This window comes from Aspergillus heteromorphus, assembly GCF_003184545.1.
Source record: "Aspergillus heteromorphus CBS 117.55 chromosome Unknown BO70scaffold_1, whole genome shotgun sequence".
NCBI classification, from domain to species: domain Eukaryota; kingdom Fungi; phylum Ascomycota; class Eurotiomycetes; order Eurotiales; family Aspergillaceae; genus Aspergillus; species Aspergillus heteromorphus.
Window position 1 is genome coordinate 2,695,428 of NW_020290406.1, and position 22,472 is coordinate 2,717,899.

At 56.0% G+C, this 22,472-nt stretch overlaps 6 protein-coding genes across 6 annotated transcripts; 2 read left to right on the top strand and 4 right to left on the bottom strand.

Moving 5' to 3' along the window:
* Positions 1–485: 485 nt before the first annotated feature.
* BO70DRAFT_357985 (putative sensor histidine kinase/response regulator) lies at positions 486–4,523 on the bottom strand. The gene is made up of 3 exons (XM_025542184.1): positions 4,090–4,523; positions 2,554–4,032; positions 486–2,501 (listed from the first exon to the last, which is right to left on the bottom strand). Exons 1-3 carry the CDS (start codon positions 4,431–4,433, stop codon positions 599–601), a joined length of 3,726 nt encoding a protein of 1,241 aa, XP_025404607.1. The 5' UTR covers positions 4,434–4,523; the 3' UTR covers positions 486–598.
* A 1,210-nt stretch (positions 4,524–5,733) lies between these two features.
* BO70DRAFT_357988 (putative MFS transporter) lies at positions 5,734–8,665 on the bottom strand. Its single transcript, XM_025542185.1, has 4 exons — positions 8,350–8,665; positions 8,040–8,277; positions 6,163–7,977; positions 5,734–6,110 (listed from the first exon to the last, which is right to left on the bottom strand). Exons 2-4 carry the CDS (start codon positions 8,218–8,220, stop codon positions 5,923–5,925), a joined length of 2,184 nt encoding a protein of 727 aa, XP_025404608.1. The 5' UTR covers positions 8,221–8,277; positions 8,350–8,665; the 3' UTR covers positions 5,734–5,922.
* A 1,693-nt stretch (positions 8,666–10,358) lies between these two features.
* On the top strand, positions 10,359–12,191 carry BO70DRAFT_367856 (uncharacterized protein; the record flags this gene model as incomplete). The annotated part of the gene is made up of 3 exons (XM_025544593.1): positions 10,359–10,474; positions 10,511–11,892; positions 12,169–12,191. 3 exons carry the CDS (start codon positions 10,359–10,361, stop codon positions 12,189–12,191), a joined length of 1,521 nt encoding a protein of 506 aa, XP_025404609.1.
* A 1,333-nt stretch (positions 12,192–13,524) lies between these two features.
* On the top strand, positions 13,525–15,534 carry BO70DRAFT_425522 (cupredoxin domain-containing protein). Its single transcript, XM_025547698.1, has 5 exons — positions 13,525–14,003; positions 14,107–14,142; positions 14,215–14,283; positions 14,441–14,746; positions 14,809–15,534. The coding sequence occupies exons 1-5, from the start codon at positions 13,668–13,670 to the stop codon at positions 15,352–15,354; spliced, it is 1,293 nt and encodes a 430-aa protein (XP_025404610.1). The 5' UTR covers positions 13,525–13,667; the 3' UTR covers positions 15,355–15,534.
* Positions 15,535–15,909: 375 nt separating this feature from the next.
* Positions 15,910–16,666, bottom strand: BO70DRAFT_376456 (uncharacterized protein; the record flags this gene model as incomplete). The annotated part of the gene is made up of 4 exons (XM_025545131.1): positions 15,910–16,089; positions 16,175–16,325; positions 16,396–16,455; positions 16,549–16,666. 4 exons carry the CDS (start codon positions 16,664–16,666, stop codon positions 15,972–15,974), a joined length of 447 nt encoding a protein of 148 aa, XP_025404611.1. The 3' UTR covers positions 15,910–15,971.
* Positions 16,667–17,699: 1,033 nt separating this feature from the next.
* BO70DRAFT_403252 (uncharacterized protein) lies at positions 17,700–19,106 on the bottom strand (the record flags this gene model as incomplete). The annotated part of the gene is made up of 1 exon (XM_025547034.1): positions 17,700–19,106. The coding sequence occupies exon 1, from the start codon at positions 18,822–18,824 to the stop codon at positions 17,700–17,702; it is 1,125 nt and encodes a 374-aa protein (XP_025404612.1). The 5' UTR covers positions 18,825–19,106.
* Between the last annotated feature and the right edge of the window lie 3,366 nt (positions 19,107–22,472).

The window sequence follows — 22,472 nt, forward strand, 5'->3', positions numbered from 1 at the left end:
CAAACGCCAAACGCCAGAAAGAAAAAAAAAAAAAAGAAAAGAAAAGCAAGGGTATAATCGTGCCTCATATCCATGTACGGAGGAATCAATCCCCATCCCATCCCATCCCATCCCATTCATCCGAACCAACCAACCAAGACCACCAAACAAAAGAAAAGAAAGGTTCTTTTTGCATCCACTCAACGCCAAGCATAAGCACAATCACAACGACCTCCCAAATAACCAACCATCTCATCCCTCTGATCTCATCTCGTCTCAGAATCGGATAAACGATGCAGAACCGCCGATAAATCGAACTCAGAAAGGCAAAGGTGAATGAAAGATATCCAAACCAACCGGGTCAACAGGACTAGCCAACCATCAGTGTCCCCGCCTCCCACTCCCCCAACAATCTCGACACCTCCTTAAATGACACCGGCTTGGTCAGAAACAGATTCACGCCGGACGCCAACGCCTCGGCTTCGTCGCGCGTGCTGCTCAGCCCCGTCAACGCGATGATCACCGCGGGCGTGTATCCCTCTCCGCGCTCTTTCTCGATGGCGCGAATGGCGCGCGTAGCTTCGAAGCCGTTCATGACGGGCATGGACATGTCTGTTTTTTATTTCTCTATTAGCAGATGTTCTGTGGGGGTGGGATGGGTATATAGATGCCGATGGATAGGAAGGGAGATCAATTGTGAGGAAAGAAAGATGAAAGAAAGAAAGAAAGAAAGGTAAAGGATGGATAACTCACCCATAAAAACAATGTCATACCCCACCTGCAACCTCTCAACCGCATCGACGGCAATCTTCCCATTCTCGGCCGAATCCAACGCCATAAGCTGGCGTTTCTTCATGAACGTGAGCATCAGATTCAGATTGATGCTGTTATCGTCGACGACAAGGACCCGGGGGCGACGTTCCGGCTTCTCTATCGGTGCGGGCTCGGGCTGCGGCTGCGGCTGCGGCTGTTTATACGGCGACGGGGCGCGTATGGGAAGCGCGGGCGGAGAAGCGGTGGCATATAGCGGTTCCAGGCCATCCGACGAGGTCTGCGAGCGGGGGTAGTCGATTGACAACGATGAGCCGGAGCTGGTGGTCATGTCTGGGGCGAGGTCGGGGGTGTCGGCTGTGAGTTCGAAGAGGCGTTCGCCGGGGGAGAGGTCGCTGGTGGAGAAGGTGGTGTTGCGCGGGCGTTCCGGGAGCTGGATCGTGCGGCCGGGGACCGTTTCGGTCTGCGCGTCGAGGCATTTCCGGATGCTGCGCGCGAGCATGTGTGGGCCGCAGGGGCGGCGGATGATGTTGACGGCGTTGGCCAGGGAGGACCATTGCGTGCGCGCCGTGGTGTAGTCGACGGATTTGTTGCAGAGGATGAGCAGGGACGGGAGGGTCGCGTCGAGAGGGGGCTGGATGGCCGCTTCGGCGAGGCTTTGTTCTTCCGCGAGCACGATGTCCACCGGGGTGTTGGACGGCCACGACACCAGCTCCAGCCCGTACCAGTCCGTCAGGTAGCGCGAGTAGATCGACCACAGCGGGTGGGTGGCGGCGCTGTCCGAGTCCACCCCGAGGATGGCGGCCCGGCGCCCCGCGTGCGAGTCGCGCAGGAGATGGCATTCCGTGAGCACGTCCTTTTCTTTGGCCGACGGGGATAGCGGGCCGATGGGCTCCTCGAGCTCCAGCTCGGGGCCTGGTCGGACCAACGGCAATGACACCTTCACGATCGTCCCCTCGCCCGAGCGGCTGTGGATGTTGATGCTGCCCTTGAGCGACTTGACCAGACTGCGGACGATGGACAGCCCCAGCCCCGTTCCGACGGCGAGAGTGTCTTCCTGGGCGAAGGGGGTGTACAGGCGTCCACGCAGGAACTCCTCGGAGATGCCCTTGCCCGTGTCCGACACAGTCAGCGTCACCAGTTCCTCGACGCCGTTGCGACGGGACCGGCCCTCCGATGCCTCTGTGACCTCCAGGTGCAGCGACACCCGGCCGCTGTGGGTGTACTTCATGGCATTGCCAAAGACGTTCATGATGATGCGCCGCAGGGCGCCGGGTTGCGTCAGGTAGGTCCAGTCGTTGTGGGAAATGTCCATGACCACCTCCACTTCGGGGCGAGGTTTGGGCTTGGTCTCCCCATCCGTCTGCTCGGCCATGCCCACCGGCAGCACGACCGGCTGATCGTACGGCGCAGTGGACTTCTGTCCGTACGCATGGCCGAGGCACACGCCCTCAACCACCTCCTCAGCCAGGAGGGCCAGATCCGTCGCCACGTACGTGTCCAGATGCGTAGACAACCGGTCCAGACTCTTGACTTCCGCGGGTGGGGTCTTGCTTCGTTTCAGGTTGCGATATGTTCGTTCCAGCGAGACGATCTTGCTGAAATCCAGCACCTGGTTCATCGTATCCAGCAGGGTGCGCCCGCAGGCATTGATAGTCTCCAGGAGAGAGCTCTGGAATTCATCCAGATTCGTTCCGTTCAGGAATTCGGCAGCTGCGAGAATGCCATGTAGCGGACTCCGCAGCTCGTGTCTGAAACCGTCAGCATGCAGAACAACACTCATATTTCACAAGTCAAACTTACGAGATACTCCCGATGAAGTCACCCTTCTGCCGGTCGGAGATGAGCGACTCAACCCGGTTACATTCAGCCATAATGGACGAGCCAAAGCCAAGGATCGAACTCAACTCCACCGATGAGCTGAGCACGCGCGTCTCCACGGTGTTCCAGCAGAAACACCCGGCAAACCACTGCGAGTTGGCCGAGTTCCACAGCGGCACGAAGAGGACCTGGCTAGCATTCGGGAAGTACAGGTTCAGCATGGAATTCTCCATGGACTTCCACTTTTTCTTCGTCTCGGGCCCTTTGCCAGCCCGCGCGCGGTTCCGGCGCGGCGTTTCATCGTCCGAGCTCGAGATCAGCCCATCGCGGTGGAATGACCATAGCTTGCCCTTGCTGTACCGGCGCAGAAGCTGGTGCAGGAACGAGCTGTCCAGATTCGTTGCCGGATACAGGACTTTCGAGCCCGGGCCCGGCGCGAAAGGCTCCTCGTTGGTGGATATGGCCAGCACGGGGGCCGGGTTGTTGCCTTCCACCGAGCAGTCGCTGCCCGTGTCTGCGTCCATCATCGGACTGTTGCTGTTCTCCACGAAGATCACCCCGCCGTCGGATCCCAGCTCCAGACTCTCGCGGATGAGATTCGCCGCGCGTCGGAACGCCCAGCCGTGGCCGTGCGACTCGTCCACCCCCTTCAGCTCTTTGTCGCGACTGCCCGACCACCAGTCCGGCAGTAGCGTATTCGGACCAGAGGAAACGTTCTGGTCGGCCTTGTAGTCCGACGCGGAGCTGAAGGAGCGGGCGTCGGTGCTGTGCGATCGTTTCGACGGCACGTCCAGGCTGTTGAGCGATCCGACGGACAGATGGTTGGTCCGCTGGCTGGACAGCGGCGGGGTACTGGGTGCCGCGGAGCTGCCAGCAAACGATGGATGGCCCGCATCCACGAAGCTGGAGCTGCCCTCGACGAAGCAGCTCAGGCCACGGGACAGGCGAGCTGCGCGCCGACCCTCGGACGCCTGCCGGCTGACCTTCAGGTAATCCATGATCAACCACGCCAACGAGCGCAGGGTCTCCTTCTCCGTGTCATCCAGCCCATTGTGCGGTTTCGTGTCCAGGATGAAGAAACATCCGATGTTGATGTTGGTCTCGGTGGTCAGGGGCGTGCCGGCGTAGAATCGGAAGCCCGGGTCTCCCTGCACGAAGGGGAGGCGCTTGTAGCGCTCCTCCTCGGACAGATCGTTGATCACCTTGAAGCTGTGCTGACCTTGGTCTCGGCTGGACGGCGGAAGAGCAATGGTGGCCTGTATCAAAGGACGCAACGAATTGTTGAGTGACCGATCGACGACCTGCCCTGAGGAGGTAGTACCTACCTTGCACATGCTGAGAACGTTATTAGAGATGGTCGGGCAGCCATTCCAGACGCCATTGCCCGTGGTCTCGTAGTCACTGACCCCTCCGGTTCGCGTACTTTGGGCCAGGATGAATTGTGACTGGCGATCTGAAACACTGGCAGGCCGAGAGGGTTAGCATCATGGGCGCAGTGGCGGTCGCGAGTTGCCGTACCTAATTAATACACGCTCGACATTCAGGCGCAAAGCTGCGAGTTGCGCAAAGGATGTCAGGGTCGCATTCGGGTCGCCCAGGACCAAGGCCTCGGGGACTAGCCCCGCAGAGCCGGGACCGATGGCGGGGGGGCATTGCGAGAGTGAGGATAGGGCGGGCGACGCTGGCCCTTGAATCGAGGGATCGAGCGTTGCGGATGATGCTGGTGGTGGGGGTGTGTCTTCGGTCTGGCTGCGGTCGTGGAAGCTGTTGTTGCGCTCCGGCTGGAAATAGCGGTAGAGCTCGCGGACTCGTCGACCCGTGCGGTGGTCATCGTCCCTGGGTGGAGGGGATAAGGATTCCATGATGGGGTGTGAGGGAGGGGAAGGAGAGAATATTGGGAGGAAGCAAATTTAGAGGGGACGATAAAAAAGATGGCGTCAATTGCTTCATGCATCCATGCCGGCGTGGTGGGGGGGGGGGGGGGGGGGTTTGGCGGGCTGGACTGGAAGCGGGATGATGAGGCTGGCGTGGTCGGAATAAAGTGTGGCGAAAAATGCTGGTGGGAATGGGCACAAGAGGGAAGCTAGGGAGAAGAAGGGCACACAGTAGTCTAGAAGGGAGAACTGTGAAGAGAAGGAGGGGAGGCCAGAGAAGGGAGGACGAAAGGGAAAGACACTGAAACAGGTTTGCACTGCGCCGGGTTTAATATCAAGGCAGGACAGAAGATCTCGCAGGGTTCATTCCAGATTCCACACGGCACGGCAGCCGACAATCAAACCAGCCTGAAAAATCTGGAATGTCGGGGCAGCCTCCTGAAAGGTACAGCCCTCGTCCCTGTCCCTCCTGTCCCTCCTGTCAATCCTCATTCTCAACGCTGAGGGGCTGCTTCAAGATTGAACGATCCGTGGGAGCCGAATGTGGCAAGACGATGAACAACGACAGCCGTGCGATCTGAATGCTGGATGGAGATACCGGCCAGCGAATAACCGGCGCTCCTGGCCTGGCCGACTGGGAAAAGGACTCCACAGGCTTTCCCCCTGGCAGCCATTCCGCGTGTCTCCCTCAGCCGAGCCCATCCACCAGCCATCCACGATGCTTCCCTGGATCTGAACCATGAATCACGATTCATTTCAGTCCTCCTCCAGACCGGTTTCTGGTTTGACGCTATCCCGCTTCGGGTGCCAGAGGGGGGCCAAGAGTGGGGGCTTGATTGGCCCTAAATCCCCGTTCCCGGGCTACGATGCCACCAGTCAGAGGCCGTCGTCGGGATGACTAACACACCACTTGGAGAACATAATTGAAGATGTTGGATGCTGCACTGCGTGTGCTGACTGTGCTGGGGCTGTCTGTTTATCCTCTGATTGATGGTCCTTCAGACGCGCTGCTCGCCTCTTACGTCGCTCTCCGCGTCATGATCGACGGGGGCTGCAGCCCCCGCGGCTTAGCTGCCATTCATTATTAGCTGCGATTCTGCGATGGCTTGGGCGATTCGGCTCAGTGCCGTGACTAAGCGGTCTAGATCCGGATTGGCTGGTGGGCCTGTGGCTGCCGGGCGGTGTGGCGGTGTTTGTGCCTCAAGGTGATGTCGGTCCGATGACATCCTGTCGATGTCAAACCGTCTGACCCTACAGGGCGACATGGGCGGGGGAACTATGATGATGATGATGATGAATCATGAATGTCATAAATGATAAGTACTAACTATGTGACTAATTATGTGCGTTCGATTATAGGTACAGATAGCCGTTGGGCGACAGTCCACACACGGCAAAATCAATCAATCAATCATCCCGAGGTCCGTCCGATGGAAGCCTCTCTGGTCGCCACACACTCGACCCGTCCGCCGGATTCTTAAAATCGTTCCATCAGGCCCCGGCGAACGGTCCACATCCGCGCCCGTTTGCCGTACATATACATGGGAATCGTGAACAGCAGGCACCCCAGCTGGATCACCCCCAGCGCGATGAACACCATCCGGGACCCCTCCGCGTCTAGCCAGTCGACGATGAACAGCGAGAAGATCAATCCGTGGAATACGTCTGTTATCGTTAGCTTGGTCCATCATACACAGGCATCATAGGGTCAACCTACTCTTACTCCAGTTCAGTGTGACCAGTGCCTCGCCCGCATACTGGCGGTAGCTGTCGACGCAGAACGTGATCGCGGTCGTACTCCCCAGGCAGCATCCAAACGATATCAGCCCGAAGAAGATCGTCGGCACAATCCAGGCGTCCCGCTCCTGCGCACTCCAGCCGAACCCCATCAGTCCGATAGTCGTCGTGATCGCAATCGGAATCGCCATCACCAGCCGGAACTCCGGCTCGTACACGCCCCCGTTGCGGCGCGTCATGTATTGCACGATGACGTCTGACACCTTGCCCGCCACCGCTGTCCCCAGCAGTCCCCCCAGGAACGGCGAGATGTAGATGAGACCAGTCTGCAGGGCCGTGAAGTTGTAGGTGTCGCGCTTCTCGTAGATCGTAGCCACCGACTCCGACAGCACGATGAGCCAGCCCACCGAGAGGGCGTACACCACGGTCGACCACAGCACCGAGGGGTACGCAAAGAGAATAAACGGCCGCACCGCCACTCGGAGCCATTTGTCATGGGTGATGCGACCGTTCCACGGCCGGAGGTAATAGCTGTACGACATGGACGGCTGCTCCCGGAGCCGGTTGGTGTACCGTGCGGCTGGTGTGATCGAGGCCCCGGGCTCCAGGGACTCACTGCGAGTCGGAGACATCGCGGGCTGTCGCGCAGCCTCGAGGTCGACACAATGTGTGGCAGGCTCTGGGGGATGGAGGAGCTCGTTGGACTTCTCCTGGTCCTCGCTTGGCGACCCAGTGCTATGCTCCACGGGTGGATTAGCAGGGGACACATAGTTCTGATCGTGCACGCTCTCAGCCTTCTCAGTGATAGTCTCGGGCTCATGCTCATGCTCATCAGGCTCGTCCACAAATCCAACGTGGCCCCTTTTGGACTTCTTGTGCTCCGCCTCCGCCGGATCCTGGTCCGGCGGAGAATCCTCCAGACGATGCGCATGATGCGGCCGGCCCCGCAATCCGTGAGATACCATGTGCGACACGCTGCGGTAGAAGCTAGGGCGTTTGTGCGCCCGCGGCCGAGGCGTGCGGTCCCAGAACGTCTCGGGGACGAAGAAGAACAGCAGGATGAGGCACGCCCCCACCACCATGGCCACAATCCAGAACACCCAGCGCCACCCCAGGCTGCCAATAATTGCGGCACTCACCAAAGGAATCAGATTTTTACCACCCAGAAGCAACAGCGTGTAGATGCCGACGCGGTACGCCCGCTCGTGCAGGAAGTAGATCTCTGCGATGGTCGCGGAGGGCAGGCACTCGACGGGGCTGACCGCGATGCCCTGGAAGATGCGGGCAACCACCAGGCTGGGATAGTTGGGCGATAACGCACACCAGACGGCGGAGATGATAAAGAGGGTCGCGCCTAGAAGATAGACGGGCCGTTTCCCAAACAGAATCGCCGTTGGGGACATGATCACCGACCCGATCCCGAGACCCAACATGTACAGGCCCGTCGTGTATGCGACTTGCTGGGTATCCACATCGTATGCAGCGGCGACGTCGCTGAACCCGGCAGCCAAGATCGGAGTCATGCCGCCTCCCATCAGACAGTAGAAGCCCAGCGACACCAACGCAGCATCCCGTCGCCAAACTGGCCAGTTGAGCGGGTCGTTGACGGAGTCATCCGGCTGGGGCACCAAAACAATATGGCCATCTGCCGTTCGCTTCTTCGCCGGCTGGTGGGAGCGGGAGGGGGATCGCGACGGAGGGTACGGCGACGGCAAGGACGAGGACGATTCGCGATGCGATTGGTGTCGCAGACCCAGGGGCTCATTGCGGTTCGCAGATAGCAAAAGGACGGTCCCTAGACCGATTGTCAGTGACTAATCCGATGGATTCCAGCTGGGATCGTGAGTTGCCACATACCAGGGACTTCATCCGTCTCCTTGTCACTTAGGATGCCGAGAGTGGATTTCTGGCGATAAGGGCTTTCACTCGTAGTGGCCTGGGGCACGCTGGACGAATTGTCCCCAGACCTTCTCTTCCACCAGCTCTTGGTCGTCTTTGACTGCTCCGTGACAGGAGCAGCGGCGTCTTCGGTCGCCATCACCACCAACAGATTAAAACGGTCGAAAGAATAGCCCCGACTGCGACTCGACGCGCTCTGCAAGACAAGCAGATTAGCCAGGCTGCCAGTACGGGCTGTAAGCAAGGGGCCTTTGCGCGGAGAACTGACAGTTGCGTGCGGAATGACGCACAAAGAAAAGTTTATCAAAAGGCAAATGCGTGAAACGAACAGACCACCTGTAGAATGGATCGGACAAGCGACTGCAGCCCGATGATATGATGGTATCCCCACTCCTCGAATCAGCTAGTATCGATCACGGCCTGCGGCGAACAAGCAGAACCGGCGACGGCAGCGATTCAGCAAGCGACATGGCTGGGCGGGGGGGAGTGAGACATATTATAGCGAGCGCGTGGACGAGACGAGGCGACAGAAAGAAGAAAGAAGCAGGTGGGGGAGGACAGGCCAGGTTGAAGAAGCAGCGTGGGTGGGATTAGTCGGTGAGGATGACGGGCATCACGCGGCGGAGGGAGAAGCGCGAGTGGCCGAAGGCGTCCAGAGGCTGAGGCAACAAGAATCCCCCCAAAGCATGTCACCATTTTTCGCCGCACGAATCCGGCAGCCAACGAGAGCGCCCCGGGCGGTACGGCGTACAAACTCGATAGATACGGAGTACGCCAGCGGTACCGCTGCCCCCACCAGGCAACGCCCATTGGGTCGCGTACCCCTCAAGTATCTACTAAATAGACAGTCAAGTCCCTTGAGATTCCCACGTTTCCCTCGCGATCGACACGCCGTAATGCATGTCCTCGCATGGGGCTTTGCGTTAGCTCGGCCCTTTTGCTGTATCTATAGTACTATCAACTGCCCTCTAGCTCGCCATCTATAGTTCGCTGTCAGGGTGCCAAATCCATGCGGGTCAGTCCGAATTTAATTCCAAATCCGCAACAATCCCCGTCTCCCATTGCTTATTTTTATGAACGAAGTCGAAACACAAGCGGGTCGGAGAGGCACGTGGGATGCCCGACCGCCAAGGCCGACTTGTCCACTGTATGCGTATGCACGCCGTACGGATGTATGTAAAGCGGTATCTGCCAGTGCCCAGCGCCCATCCGCCGCACAATGCGGTGAGGCGCAAATTCTCCGCCAGTAGCCTGATTCCTCCTTTGGGGTTTTCTTATCATGCGCGGGCTTTTTTTCTCTTTGTGGGTTTCGAGCTTTCAACAGGCTGTCGGATCCCGACCAGGGTCCGATGTCTGATACTTTGTAGCATGAGGATCGTCGGCCGCCGGGTCGTCATCTGATATATCACCCTGGGGCAAACGACAGCTGGCACCATGCCGGTCGGCTGTATGCGGCAGAGTTTGCGGGGTGGGGGGGTGAGGTTACAGGACAGATATCTGTAGGAGGAGGCTAGGAGCTGATCAGGGAGGTGAGGCCTAAAGGAGCGGGGGATTGGCTCCGGGTGCTCAAGCTGCTTTGGACAGGCTACAGATAAAGGGCCCCGAGCGTGCGGGAGGGATGACCAACATGGCGTCATCGGATGCAGCTGTCTGGCTGTTTAGCGGCCAGACAGGATGAGGTCTGTCAGTTGTGCTCAGCTGGACAGTCAGACTGATCTATAACTTGCGCTATTAAGCTGTGCGTCGGGTGGGTAGAACATGTACCAAGCAGTATCCTCGGGTTGCTACTATCTATCCTAACTGGCCAGGTTTGGAGTTAATAACAAATGCATTGCCCGCAGTTATTGACTATCTTGCAGCAGTAATATTTTATGATGTGCTTGCTGACTTATGCTGTTCAAAAAAAAAGTGCACAACCCCTTGGGATTGTACTATATCAATCTTTTATGTGTGAACTATAGATTCCCAGGCATCCAGCCCGGTAGTAGAAGCATGGAGAGGCCAGCCTGCACTCAGCCCCCCATTCACTGGCCATGCCCTGAGAAGCCATTCACTGCGCGCTCGCCGCCCACAACACCAAAGCCATGATCTCTGAAACCGACCTCACGATGCCCTCCATCGCAGCGGCATCATCCCTTCCTCGGCGCTCGCTGGGTAATAAAAAGCGCTGCCAATCAAGCCCTCGGGATAGTGTCTACGGCATACTTCTCACTGACTGCCATAAAGCCCTAATATCGCGCCGGTATCTCCGCGTCCACCTCAGGGCGCTCAGGCGCAATGAGGTCTATTGTCAAACGCATTGAAAAGGTTTGGTGGGACTACACCCCCAAAGAAAGACACAGTGCGATTATTTACATTCTTGGGATCATCTTCTACAAGCTTGGCCTTGAAGCGTTCAACGGTGCCATTGTCGCTCTCGCGACTAACAGATACGACTATGATGCCTTCGTCTCCGACACCGCCCCCAAGACTTTCCAGCGCGTCGGCCTCATGGTTGGACTGAACCAGGCCTTTCAGTGCGTCGGATCTATATTGGTCGCACCGCTTGTCCGCCGCTACCCGGCCAGATGGATCCTGATGGGCGCCGTGCTCATTTTCGCTCTCTTCAGCGCCATTCTCCTTGTGATGGATGCTTGTACCGGAGGCTCCTTTGCTCCGGCCGCCTTGCACGAGCACCCTCAGGCCGAGTTCCGCTACTACGGGCGCTACAGCACTGACATCATGATCCCCATCTACTGCCTGAGTGGTCTGGGCTACGGCATGGTCGAACTCGTCCGTCGCATCATCCCCCGTGACATTGTGGGTGGGAACATCAAGAGACTGCGTCGCCTCGATGCCCTGGTCCACATCATGTACGAGGTGGCCGGCACCGCTGGGGCATTCTGTACTGCGCTGGCATTGATCCCTCGTCTGGGCAACAACTATGCATTCATCGTGACCCCCATCTGCTTCACCTTCGCCGCGACTGCCTGGTTCTTCCTCGACGACGAAATGTGCAGAGCCGAAGTGGCCGCCGAAAGCCGCAATAACCGCGTCTCGTACTTCCACGCCGCCCTGTCCGGCTTTCTCCTTTTCTTCGAGTCCATCTGGGTCGGCGCCCGCATCCTGTTCGCCACACGCAAGTTCATCTGGCTGCTCCCCGGGTATTCGATCGCATTGTACGCCCACCGCTACCTCGAGAACGCAGTCGCACCGGCCATCGCACGTCGCTATTTGGGCAACGCCGCCTGGTCCCAAGCCATGGTCGGCGGATCCAACCTGGGCGAGCTTCTCGGCGCCACCTTCGTCGTGATCTTCAACAACAACGTCCGCACGCCTATCCCCTGGCTACGCATGGACGCCCTGATGCTGCTGATCACCTGGTACCTCCCCTTCTGGCACCCCCAGCCCCGCCACCTCCGCGACGCGCTGTTCGTGGCGGCGACATTCATCCCGATTTCCTTCGGATGGGCTGCCGGGGATGTCTCGCTGGCGGCGTATATCCAGGCCACGCTCGCGCGCATGGAGAATACCTCCCGCAATGTGTCTCCCCTCAGTGCGGTGATGGCGTTTCTGTATTCGACGTACATCGTGCTGTATGCTGTCATCTCGCCGATCCTGGGCTCTTACATCGACCGCGTGTACATTCAGACTGGGGGCTCGACCGGAGGCGGCGATATTCATCATGCCATCCGTTATGTGGCCAGTGTGCAGTTCTCCATCATCTCTTTGCTCGTCATGGTCGCTTCGTTTGTCCCGCGTGGCTCGCTGGCGCTGAATCCCTGGGCCTTGGAGGAGGAGGACCTCGAGGAGGAGGACTGGGGAAATCTTGGTCCGATGCCTTCGGGCGCCAGTGTTAGCTCCATGCTGTCGCATAAGTGAGGGTGTTCTTTCGGCTGGATCTGGAGATTTCTCTGTCGGATGGTTCGTCGAGGATCTCTTACGTGGAGGTTTAGTACGTGGACAAGTACGTGAGGTTTGTTATCTGGAAAAGTTTCGTACATGGGGATTTGTACATGGAGGCTTCGTGGAAAGAGTGGTGAAAAGTTCAGTGGAAAAAAGTCCCGTACATGAAAAAGTGAATTGCAATTACTGTGAAATATTCAAGTAATAATCAAACGCAAGGATTGAAATTCTTCGATAAAACCTAGTAGTGTTTGTAGTTGTACCCCGGATAAATCACATACCCCCCCCCCTTCCCTTGCACATCTACGCTTCCATTTCCAACATTCTTAACATTCCTAGCATTCTCCAACCCCAACCAGGCAAGCTGAGCCACGCGCACTGAATGCAGAGTGCTTAATCCTTCCCGATGCAGATGACTGGGTTGATGGATGGCGATGCTGGTTCTCGCAGTCTGACTCTAGGATCTCCCCCGCATCTGCATCCCCGCAAGTCGATCGATCGGCGACTATCGGCTGTCATCGCCGCATTTCATTTCCTGATTCTCTTGCGATTTTCTGCCTCCACGCGTATTGATGAGCCAAGGCACTGACTTCCAGGTCAAGATATAGGTATAAAGTGCCCATCTTCAATAATAGCAAGTGACTCCTCTCCTCCTCTGTCTCCTGTCTCCTGTTTCCTCGGCGCTGGGCTGACCTTCGCACTGCATGGCAAAACACACACGACCGCTGCTCCTGCCCCTCCTTAATGCGCGTCTTTGTCTCTCGGACATTGACATTGGGCTTTGAAAACCAGGTCGCTACCATTTCTACGACAATCGGTTCCAGAATACATTACCAGACACTCCAGCCGAACAAACCGTCGATGTGGCAATAGTGGGTGGCTTAGCTGTATGTATTTGCGGCACGCGTGCTGGATGTCTGCTTCAGAGACAACCAGAGCTGGAATCATAACGTTGGCCATCCGGAAAGGACAGGAAGATTGCAGCCCAGCTGTTAGCGCGTCCGTGGGCGCGACTATCATTATTGATGCGGGAGGGTTGTGTGAGCCATGGAATGACCTGTCATTTGACTGTTTCAGTACCTGGAGCCGTCCAGGTAAAGGTAGGGGAACTTATGATTACCACTGGATCTGATGCAGTACCAGTTGAATCCCCTCCGCGATGGCACCTCCGATGTAGAGGCTGTCAGTTATTACACTTGACCCTGCAGGTGGAAGGCTCAGGCACTTCGCCATTAACAATCTACTGACGGATGCTGGTGCAGGTGTCAAACACGGGTAAATGAGTGATTAATAAACTCCCGAATTGATAGTGGTGGCTGCGAGAATAAGACATTCTGGGGACTATTGAATCTACCCACCCAACGACCCTGCAGCTCCCGTATCCAGCCCTAACCAGTCAGCACCACCTAACGATGCACGAACACGAGGTCTGTCTGATCGATGCAGCGCATCACCAACCAGGCCCTCCTCCCATCTCATCTCTATTCTTATCGTTTCACAGCCCTGCCCTTGCCTACCGTGTCAGATCAGTCTTTGTCCCCTCTGTCGGGCTATCGTTCTTTGTGATCGGGCAAAAACCTCATCGAGAATTTTCCTCCCGAGCACCACCACCATCCACCAACCAAACCACCAAGGAACCTGACAACTACACCCATCGATCAATCGCTCGCAGAAAGCAAATCAGCTACAGATGTTCGGACGATGAAAATGGTCTTCCTCCCCCAGCTTCTCGTCTGGACGACGATCCTATCCTCCGCGGCCGCCCAATCCACCACATACGCCTCCGCGATCACCCCCACATCAGGCGGAGCAGCAACACACACCATCAAGGTCGGCTCGAAGGAGTACCCGCATGGATACAGCCCTCGCAATATCACCGCTGCGGTTGGCGATGTCGTCGTTTTCGAGTTCTATCCGACGAATCACTCCGTCGTGAAGGCCGATTATATGGCGCCGTGTGTGCCTGCCGACGGGGCGTTTTTCTATTCGGGCATCTTTGATAGTTATAATGAGAAGAATGGACAGTTGGTTGGGCCGGTATGTTGCACATTTTTCCGTCATTCTTGTCTCGTCGAAGACGGTGATTGAAGATGGGTGGATATAGTTATGACGATGAGGATGCAGTGCTAACTCGGAATAGCCACCCACCTGGTCACTGGTCATCAATGATACAGAGGTACGTCCGTCCTACATACACCCCTTATCATCATTATTTTCGCATCACAACTAACATATATCCACCACGTAGCCCACCTTCTTCTACTGCACCGCCACAGACTCCTGCATCGATAATGGCATGGTCGGCGCTATAAACCCGGTACGTCCAGCGCATCTCAGTCCAGTCCAGTCCAGTCCAGTCCAGTCCAGTCCTTTCCCTCCCTAGTTATACCCAATTTCACCCTCTCAAAACCACACCCACCACAAATTCTCTCCAAACAAACCCCAACTAACCCCCCCCCCGGGGTGCGAACCAGAACGAAACCATGACCTGGCAAGCCCAATTCAACAAAGCAAAAATCTACCCCTACATGCTAGTCCCAGGCCAATCCCCTCCCGCCGAAGGGTCCGTCCCCGGCGCGCCCACCACCAGCACCTCGTCCACGTCAACATCCACGTCCACCGGCTCCTCCACATCAACTTCATCCCCATCCGCCTCCAATAGCAAACCAACCCTAAGCACAGGCGCCATAATCGGGATCGCCCTCGGCTCTGTCGCCTTCCTGGCCCTTCTCGGTGCACTGTTCTTCCTCCTGGGCAGAAACAGGGTGTATAGCCAGTGGGTGACGAGCCAGAGTTGGAGTCAGGGACAGAGTTTAGATGAGAGTGCGAGTGCTGGTGGCAGGAGGGAGAGGACGGCGAGGTGGGCGGCGCTTTTGGGAGTGGTGGTGGGGGTGCAGCTGGAGGGGGAGGGCAGAGGAAGAGTGTCTTGGATGGAAGTGGGAGTGGGAGTGGGAGTGGGAGTACAGGGCCGCAGAGGCAGATGCAGATGCAGATGCAGGGACAGGGACAGGGGATTGGCACCGGGGCTATTGGGACATCCACGCCGGGATCCGGTACTGGAACTACAACTGCAACCGGCACAAGCACCGGCACGACAACTACCCTAGTAAGCCAAGGCCAAAGTGTACGGGAATACGGCTCATCAGTCGGCCTAGGTGTCGGGTTTGGGGGACAGACACCTGGCCAAAACCAGAACCAGAACCAGAGCCAGGACCAGGGCAGAGGGCTAGGATTATGGAGATGGGATGGCACGGGGTACCAGTTCCAGGGCCCGCAGGGACAGGCACCCGGACAGATATACCAGGGCCCGGGCCTCGCGCAAGGACACATGATGTATGAGGCGATGGCGAGGGGGCCGTCGGAGCTGGAGGGGACGAGTCGGATGTGACGTGATGTGACTGTCTGTCTGTCTATTGTCTATCCTATCTATATTTCTGATTCTGATTCTGCTATTGCTTTCAGTTCCGCTTCCGCTTTCACTTTCACTTTCACTTGTATTGTTGCTGCTGTGTTATCCGATTCAGGGGTGTGTAATGGACGGGAAACTAGATGGAGTGGACTGACTGACTGACTAACTACTAACTGACTAACTGTATAACGAGACATGAATTCATGATACATATATAGTTCTTGTTTTTAATATACAATACAAACACTGGCTGTTTCCACTCACGCCGCCTCTACATGTACTCTCCACACCAAATAAGCAACACAAAGAAAACATAGCATAGATAGATAGATAGCACAGCTAACTTCAATTTCCTTTCCTTTTCTTTTCTTTTCTTTTCTTTTCTAATCCATATTATAATAAGTATCTAGATATAACCGGGACTTGCCCTATCATATCATATCACACCACACCACCACCCCACCATCCATCCAATTCACACACGACTAGCATGTACATGTACATATACACCTACATCCCGCAAACGCCCCTCCCCTCCCAACCCAGTTGAAGCCACAGTGTATGTAGGTATGTATGTATGTATGTATGTATTTCACTCAAGAGCAGTCAGTACCTCCATAAACAAAAGTCCCATCGGAGTCCTCGCAACCGCAAGTTCCGTCCGTGGGGCTCTTGATGCAGCCGGTGCCGACGCCGGAGGACTCGCCGTTGTCGCTGGATTGTTTGTTAGTATTTGTTTTGCTTGCTTGCTTTATTTCGTTTTTTTTTTTTTTTTTGAGGCTGCAGGGGAGGAACTCACTTCCAGAAGAAAGTCCAGCAGTCCGAGTCCGAGTCGGTCATCTCGGCGTCCGTGGGCGCGGTGCAGGTGTACGCGGCGCAGGTGCCGTAGGGAGCGCCGTAGGAGGAGTCGTACTCGTGGTCGGTGGTGAAGACGGCGAAGGTTTGGGTTCCTTTGAGTATTGTATGTGGTTAGATGGGTGATGTTCTGGGGGATGGGGATGGGGATGAGGATGGACGTACCGGACGTGCGGGTGTTGTGGGAGCACTCTGCGGCCTGGATGGCGGTGGAGGTCTTGGCGGCTGGATATTGTGTTAGTTTTCCATTCTCCTTTCTGGTTGTTTATTCAAGGTAAGGCGATGGAAGATGGAAGAAAGAAAAAAAAAAAAACTCACCAGAGCAGTTCAGAGTGCCGGGGCACTTGCCCTTGGTGTTGGAGGTGGCCGGGTCAACGGTGGCAGCCGCCAGGGCCGCGGTGAGGAGGACAGAGAAGAGGGACTTGGTGGCGACCATTTTGAACGATTTAAAGTGATAAAGAAAAGACAATTGCGTTGTTGTTGTTGTTTTTTTTTTTTTCCTGTCAGATCGCGGGCGACAACCACCGTTTTATAACACCCTGCCCGCTCCTTGTTGCACTGTCAAACATGAACCCCCACTCCCACTCCCAATATAAACATATAAACATGCTACGTAACCACTTCATCCAAAACAGGGGAGGGGGGAGTGGGGAGTGGATCGCCCCCCCCCCCCCGGTCGGTCTGGACTCGGGAATGTTTGTTCTTCAGGCTGGACGCGTTTCACCCCCCCGTCTTGACGATGCGCCGCTAGCGATAAGCTTGTTTGAGGTTGGCTCCACTCGCGCGGATGCATCGTCGGGTGGCAGATTAAGGGGCCGATCATGCCGTCGGGAAGACTGCGGAATTGTCGGGATGGTGAGGGGCGGGTGGTCTTCTAGATGGGCCTAGAGCTGCTAGAGCTGCTAGAGCTGCTAGGGCACGGGATAATGGGGGTTAGTGTCATGCTATTGATGGTTGAATTATTGGGGATGGGGATTTCGAGGATGATCATCTAGGTATCTATCTACTACTAAGTAGTATCTAGTAGGTACGACTGTGGTTACAGCTATGGGTGGATGCAGCTACGTGCCGAGATAAAGGTTCTGGGAGGAACGTATTGGTGTCGGTGACTACCTAGCTCGAGCTTCATCGCCTCAATCCCTGCTAAAGCTTATGTTCAACTCCCTCTTTCCTCAGTCTCACTTCGGGGTTCTGTTATCCTTCATTACATCGCCGTTCAACTTCGTATGACACCCCGGTATTATCGTCTTCGATTTCACCCGCAAGAACAGTTTGTCGTCCACCTCGATATGTTGACGGTGTTGGTCAACAACACTTCCGCAATGAACCCTGTAGGATCATATCATGTCGTGCATTCGAGGTGTCGACTCGTTGCTTAACAACGCATCTGTCTCCGGTCTAGAAGCCAAGTAAGCGTTAGCTGACACTATCCTCCTTCACCTTCCACTCAGGTATGTACTTACAGTTGATTAAGACTCGATATCCGCCTCGGCATCAGCCTCGGCATCCTCGTCAGCGCCCTCAGACTCCTCGTCGTCGGCCTCGGCGTCGTCCTCGGCGGTCTCAGTTGCCCCGCTGGCTGCGGCCTCCCCCTCGTCTTCATCGTCGGGGATAACCTGCTGGACGGGGAGTGAGAGGCAGTCAGGTGCAAGCTTGCAGACCAGCACCTCGGCACCGCTGGGCTCCCAGCCGGCGTCCTCCTCATGCTCTCCCACTCGAGTGGTAGGGATGAAGATTCCCAGGTCCAGGGTAGCAAGACGTAAGCGCGGGATGCAGGGCAGCAAAGAGTTGATCAGCTCGTTGGCCATGGTGCGTGCAGTGAGGTTGCATTCATCCCTGCCACAGGTGGGGATGGCAACTTCGAAAATCTGACCTTCGGCTTTACCTCCCAGGGTTGCGTTCATCTCGGGGAAGTTCCAGCGACTACGGGTCAGCTGTCCGAAACGCATCATCAGGGTGCGGCGAGGTCCGTCTTCGAGCCCGTCCATACCAGTACGGGTAAACATGATCGGGCGATGAACAAAGCCCTCGGCGGGAGTTGGGTCGGTGCAACCGGCACAGAAGAACTGAGCCAGTTGGACGAGGCATTCCTCGTTGAAGCGCAGGATGGCCTTGCATTTGAGAGACTTCTGATTAGTGGTGCGGCAGTTCTCGGGAAGAAAGCTCTCCAGCCAGGGGGCGCTGAACACAACACAGCTCAACTGGGTCTGGTGGTCAGGACGGGGGCGCGGGTTTCCGATGAACGAGGTGACAGCGATAGGAAACTCTCTCTCGGGCTCAGGCTCGGGCGCCGTCACGCGAGGCACAGGACGACGGGTGCGCGCCATTGGGACAGGTGCATTCCCCTCTTCCGAGGAACTGTCACTGCTCCAGTGGCTGATTTCGGGGATGGGAGTGTCGACGCGCAGCTGCTCAACCTGAGCGACCAGGCCCGGCTCCGAGGCAGTCTCCGCGGCGTCCTCCTGGATAACCGAGCGTGCGGTCTTGAAACTAATGTTATCGTCTGAGCTGACGCTTGAGCCCGCAGTCGCTTTGTCAGAGGCGTTATCGGAGGAGGGAGGTTGGGGAGACGCGCTTTGGGTAGAGTCGGCCATCTTGGGACTGGCTGTTTCTGTACACGATGCTTAAGCGAGAGTTGGATGACGTCACGAGGAAAGACGGTGCGAGGCATGGTGAGGAAATCTCTTTGCAATAACACTTTCAGAGGCTGCCTGGGGCAGCTGGGCGAGTGAATGCTGGCCATGTTGGGCCTGAGGGAGCTTGTAGGATGTGTTTGCATGGGCGGGAGTGCTATGCTCTGACAGCCGCTTCACCGGGAAGGTTTTTTGATGTCAGGGGGTCACTTTGTTGCACTGAGGTGGGATGGTGCTCTGGTTGAGGTGGATGTTAGATGGAGGGGATCTGATATTGACGGGGTGGTGAGGATCAAACACCCGCAGCCACTCTACATCGCCCGTCTCTGATTGGTGTTCGCCTTGGCAGCATTACAGTCAGCTGAAAGCATGTTATGCATGCATTGAGAGTAGATCCAGTAGAGTGGCATACAGCAAATACCGTACTAGCGATCTATCCTGACCGAAGGACTTTTCTGTCTAATGTAGACAATGCGTATTCAAAGAGGTTGCTGGTAGGTCTGACCAGAACTGGCGGACTACATACTGGGTAGATACCTATGGATGGCCGACGATGTGGTGGTGCCAAACGAATCACCCCGCTGAAAAAGTGCCAAGCATAGTATTTCAAAGGTGGAAACCCAGAACTGGAAAAGCAAAGCTGAAAAAACGTCGGGTTTAGTTTGGTTCCGCCAGAAATCCCCCCCCGCGCCATGTAATTGCGGGGCCCCGCAGAACACCCAACAACAGAGCCTGGAGTCCAAGATTTCCTTGCCAGATATCTCACAATTCAACCTAACACTTTGTATTGATATTGAATATGGTGTATCTCGTAAGGTAGAAAAGCCGCTGTATATGTGTGGTATCCCCTAAATAACTCAATCTATCTCGTAATTTGCAAAAAGGCCGTCAAAAACAGGCTAAATTGCTGAAAACAGGAGATCCAAAGTCCCGAACTCTGTCGCCAGATATCTCAAGATCCACCGTATCTTTTGTTTTTATAATTGATTTTCAGTATCCTCAATGGCAGACTAGCGGCTGGATGTGTGTGGATTTCTCCAGATATATAACTCAATTGGTCTTGTAATCTGCAAAAGTGCCACCAAAATAGCACATACTCGGCTTCCCGTACTCTGTCGCCAAATATCTCAAAACTGAGCCGAAGACCTTTACCTCAAATAGTTCAAAGCAGAGCATCATTGAGGTCCATACAACCGTGTGAGAGTATACATGATATTTGCTAAATAGCCCAATTTCGGAGGAAATTGGGGATTGCTCTCAATGGGTTTAACAGGGATAAATTGGCCATATGTAGTCACACCGGCGAAGGGGGATCTGTTAAACAGGTGTAAGATGATCTAAATGCACACCCATGACTAGAAAGATGTTGTAACACCAATATGACTACTAAAAGGGTGGCTGGAGACCAAAATGATGCAACGGTGCTGCTACCCTTATAGGGGACTCGGGTGGACTACATGAGCCAACACCGCAAGGCATTAGGGTTTGGTAGGGTTTAGCAGGGTTTGGGGGTTTAGGGTTTTCCTCTTTTGGTTAGCGCGTTCTGTCACTGCTTATGTAATGCAGTTACCCCAAATCTTAGGGTCAACCGCCAGGGACACCCCAGAGACTTCTTTCTCCCCTTCCTCCCCTGAGCGATTCGGCAATCCGTCGACAAACTCACTACATTATCGCCAAAGTATCATTCTTCATCTAGAGAGGCCTTGTGGCACCCTTTACGGCCACATAGGGGTCACGTTTCACGTGCTCCGACCGTTGACCGCCTGCCGTGTTGTTTTGGCAGAAATGGCGCGCCTGGCTTGGTCGCGCGAGCCTTCGGAGGGGTTGGGAAAGGCGTCGAAGGTCTGGACGGGCAGTCCGCAGCATAGACGGGTGACGAGGAGTCAGAGTCAGTTGGATTTGGAGGAAGGGAGGCTCCGTCAGCGGACCCAGCCTGGCGACGACGAGGACGATGAGCAGACGTTGCTGGATGCTGGTGCTGGTGCTGGGGGTCGGTGGGGAGGCCCGAGTAAGGGACGAGTGAGCGGCATGGGTGAGTCTCTCTGCTAAGCATTTCTTTGGCTGCCGGTACCGTGGTTGAGGCTGGACCATCGACGGGGTGCTTAGAAGACAGGTTTCGGGGATAATTTTTGTTTTTGTTTTTATTCTATTTTTTTTTTCCCGACCGTCTCTCATTTTTCCGATTCGACAGGATTGGATGTCATCGAGGAATCTCCTGTTCAGCCGTCTCAGACCCCCCGTCCGCGGTATGAAACCCAAATCATCCCCGAGAGCCCCGACAATGAAGTCGATATCTCTGGCACTACGGCTCTGGTCTCGGAGCCCGATGACAATCTGAAACACGATCTGATGATCGAGGCTCTCCCGGACCTTGAACGTGCGGCGAAGAACGTGCTGGACTTGCTCGTGCCCGCCTCCGAAGATCCCGTCGGTATCGTCAACGCCGCGAAGAAGCTGACCGACCCTTCCGGTACTCAAAGCAGACGGCTGACGCGATCGATGGAGAATATGGACCGGGAGGCAGAGCACTTTGGTCACCATACCTATATTAATGTCGAGCAGGTCAGTCGCCTGCTCCTTTCGGCCTTGCAGGAGAAGAACGGCGGGCTGGACGGTCAGTGGAGTCCTAGTCCGGTTCTGCAAAGAGCCAACTGCGCGCGCTTTGCCTTGGAGATCCTCCTGGCAAAGCCTGGCCGTCTGCCTAAATCTGGCCCGTCTACAAAGCGGGCAATCTGGAATGTAGAGGGGCAGTTCCCTCTGCCGTTCATGACAAACCTATCCCTCAGGGAGGATGGGCATGCTACCGGCAGGAGCTTCCTGGAGAAGGATACTTTCAAGCTTGCACTGGAGATTCGTACCCAGTATCTCATCATGCAGCTGGAAGAGCACCAGCCTGACGATGATTTCGACCCGCTTGCGATCTTGAGCCATGGCTTCTTCTTGAACATACCCGAGGGGTACATCGACGATGTCGAGCCCCAGGTCCGTGGCTTCAATCTGGAGGCGCTCAGAGGTCCCGATGGCGAACTCCCCTCTACGTATCGAACCGATGTCGAGGAGCGGTTCAATGATATGCGTTTGCTTCTCGAGGAGGACGATACGTTTGACATCGAGGTGTTCAAGGGTGCATACCGCTGGCACAGGTTTCTTCTCCGGGCTGTCCAGTGGATCCGCAAACGGAACGACGAGATTGGCAACGACGCTAAAGTCCAAAGGAGCGCAGAAGATGTCAAGGAGAGGTTCTTCGCCAAGCCCAAAGCTCGCCATAGTCTGGCCAGCACCCTGGGATTTTCGACGCCTGCTTCGCAGCGCATCGGCCGTTTCTCCACCGTAGGGAGGATGACTGCCACTCCCTCTGACACTCGACACGTTCCAAAGCCTTCCCCCCATACCAGGGGCTCTACAAATACCCCAAAAGCAGTCACTCCTTCGGACACTGGGCGTGTCTCACGACCTTCCCCCCAAGCACAGGCCTCTACAAGTACTCCAAAGGCAGCTACCCCTTCGGACGCTGAACGTCTTTCGCGGCCGTCCCCTCAAACTCATGGCTCTACAAACACTCCGAAGGCAGTCACTCCCTCGGACGCTCCGCATATTTCACACCCTTCC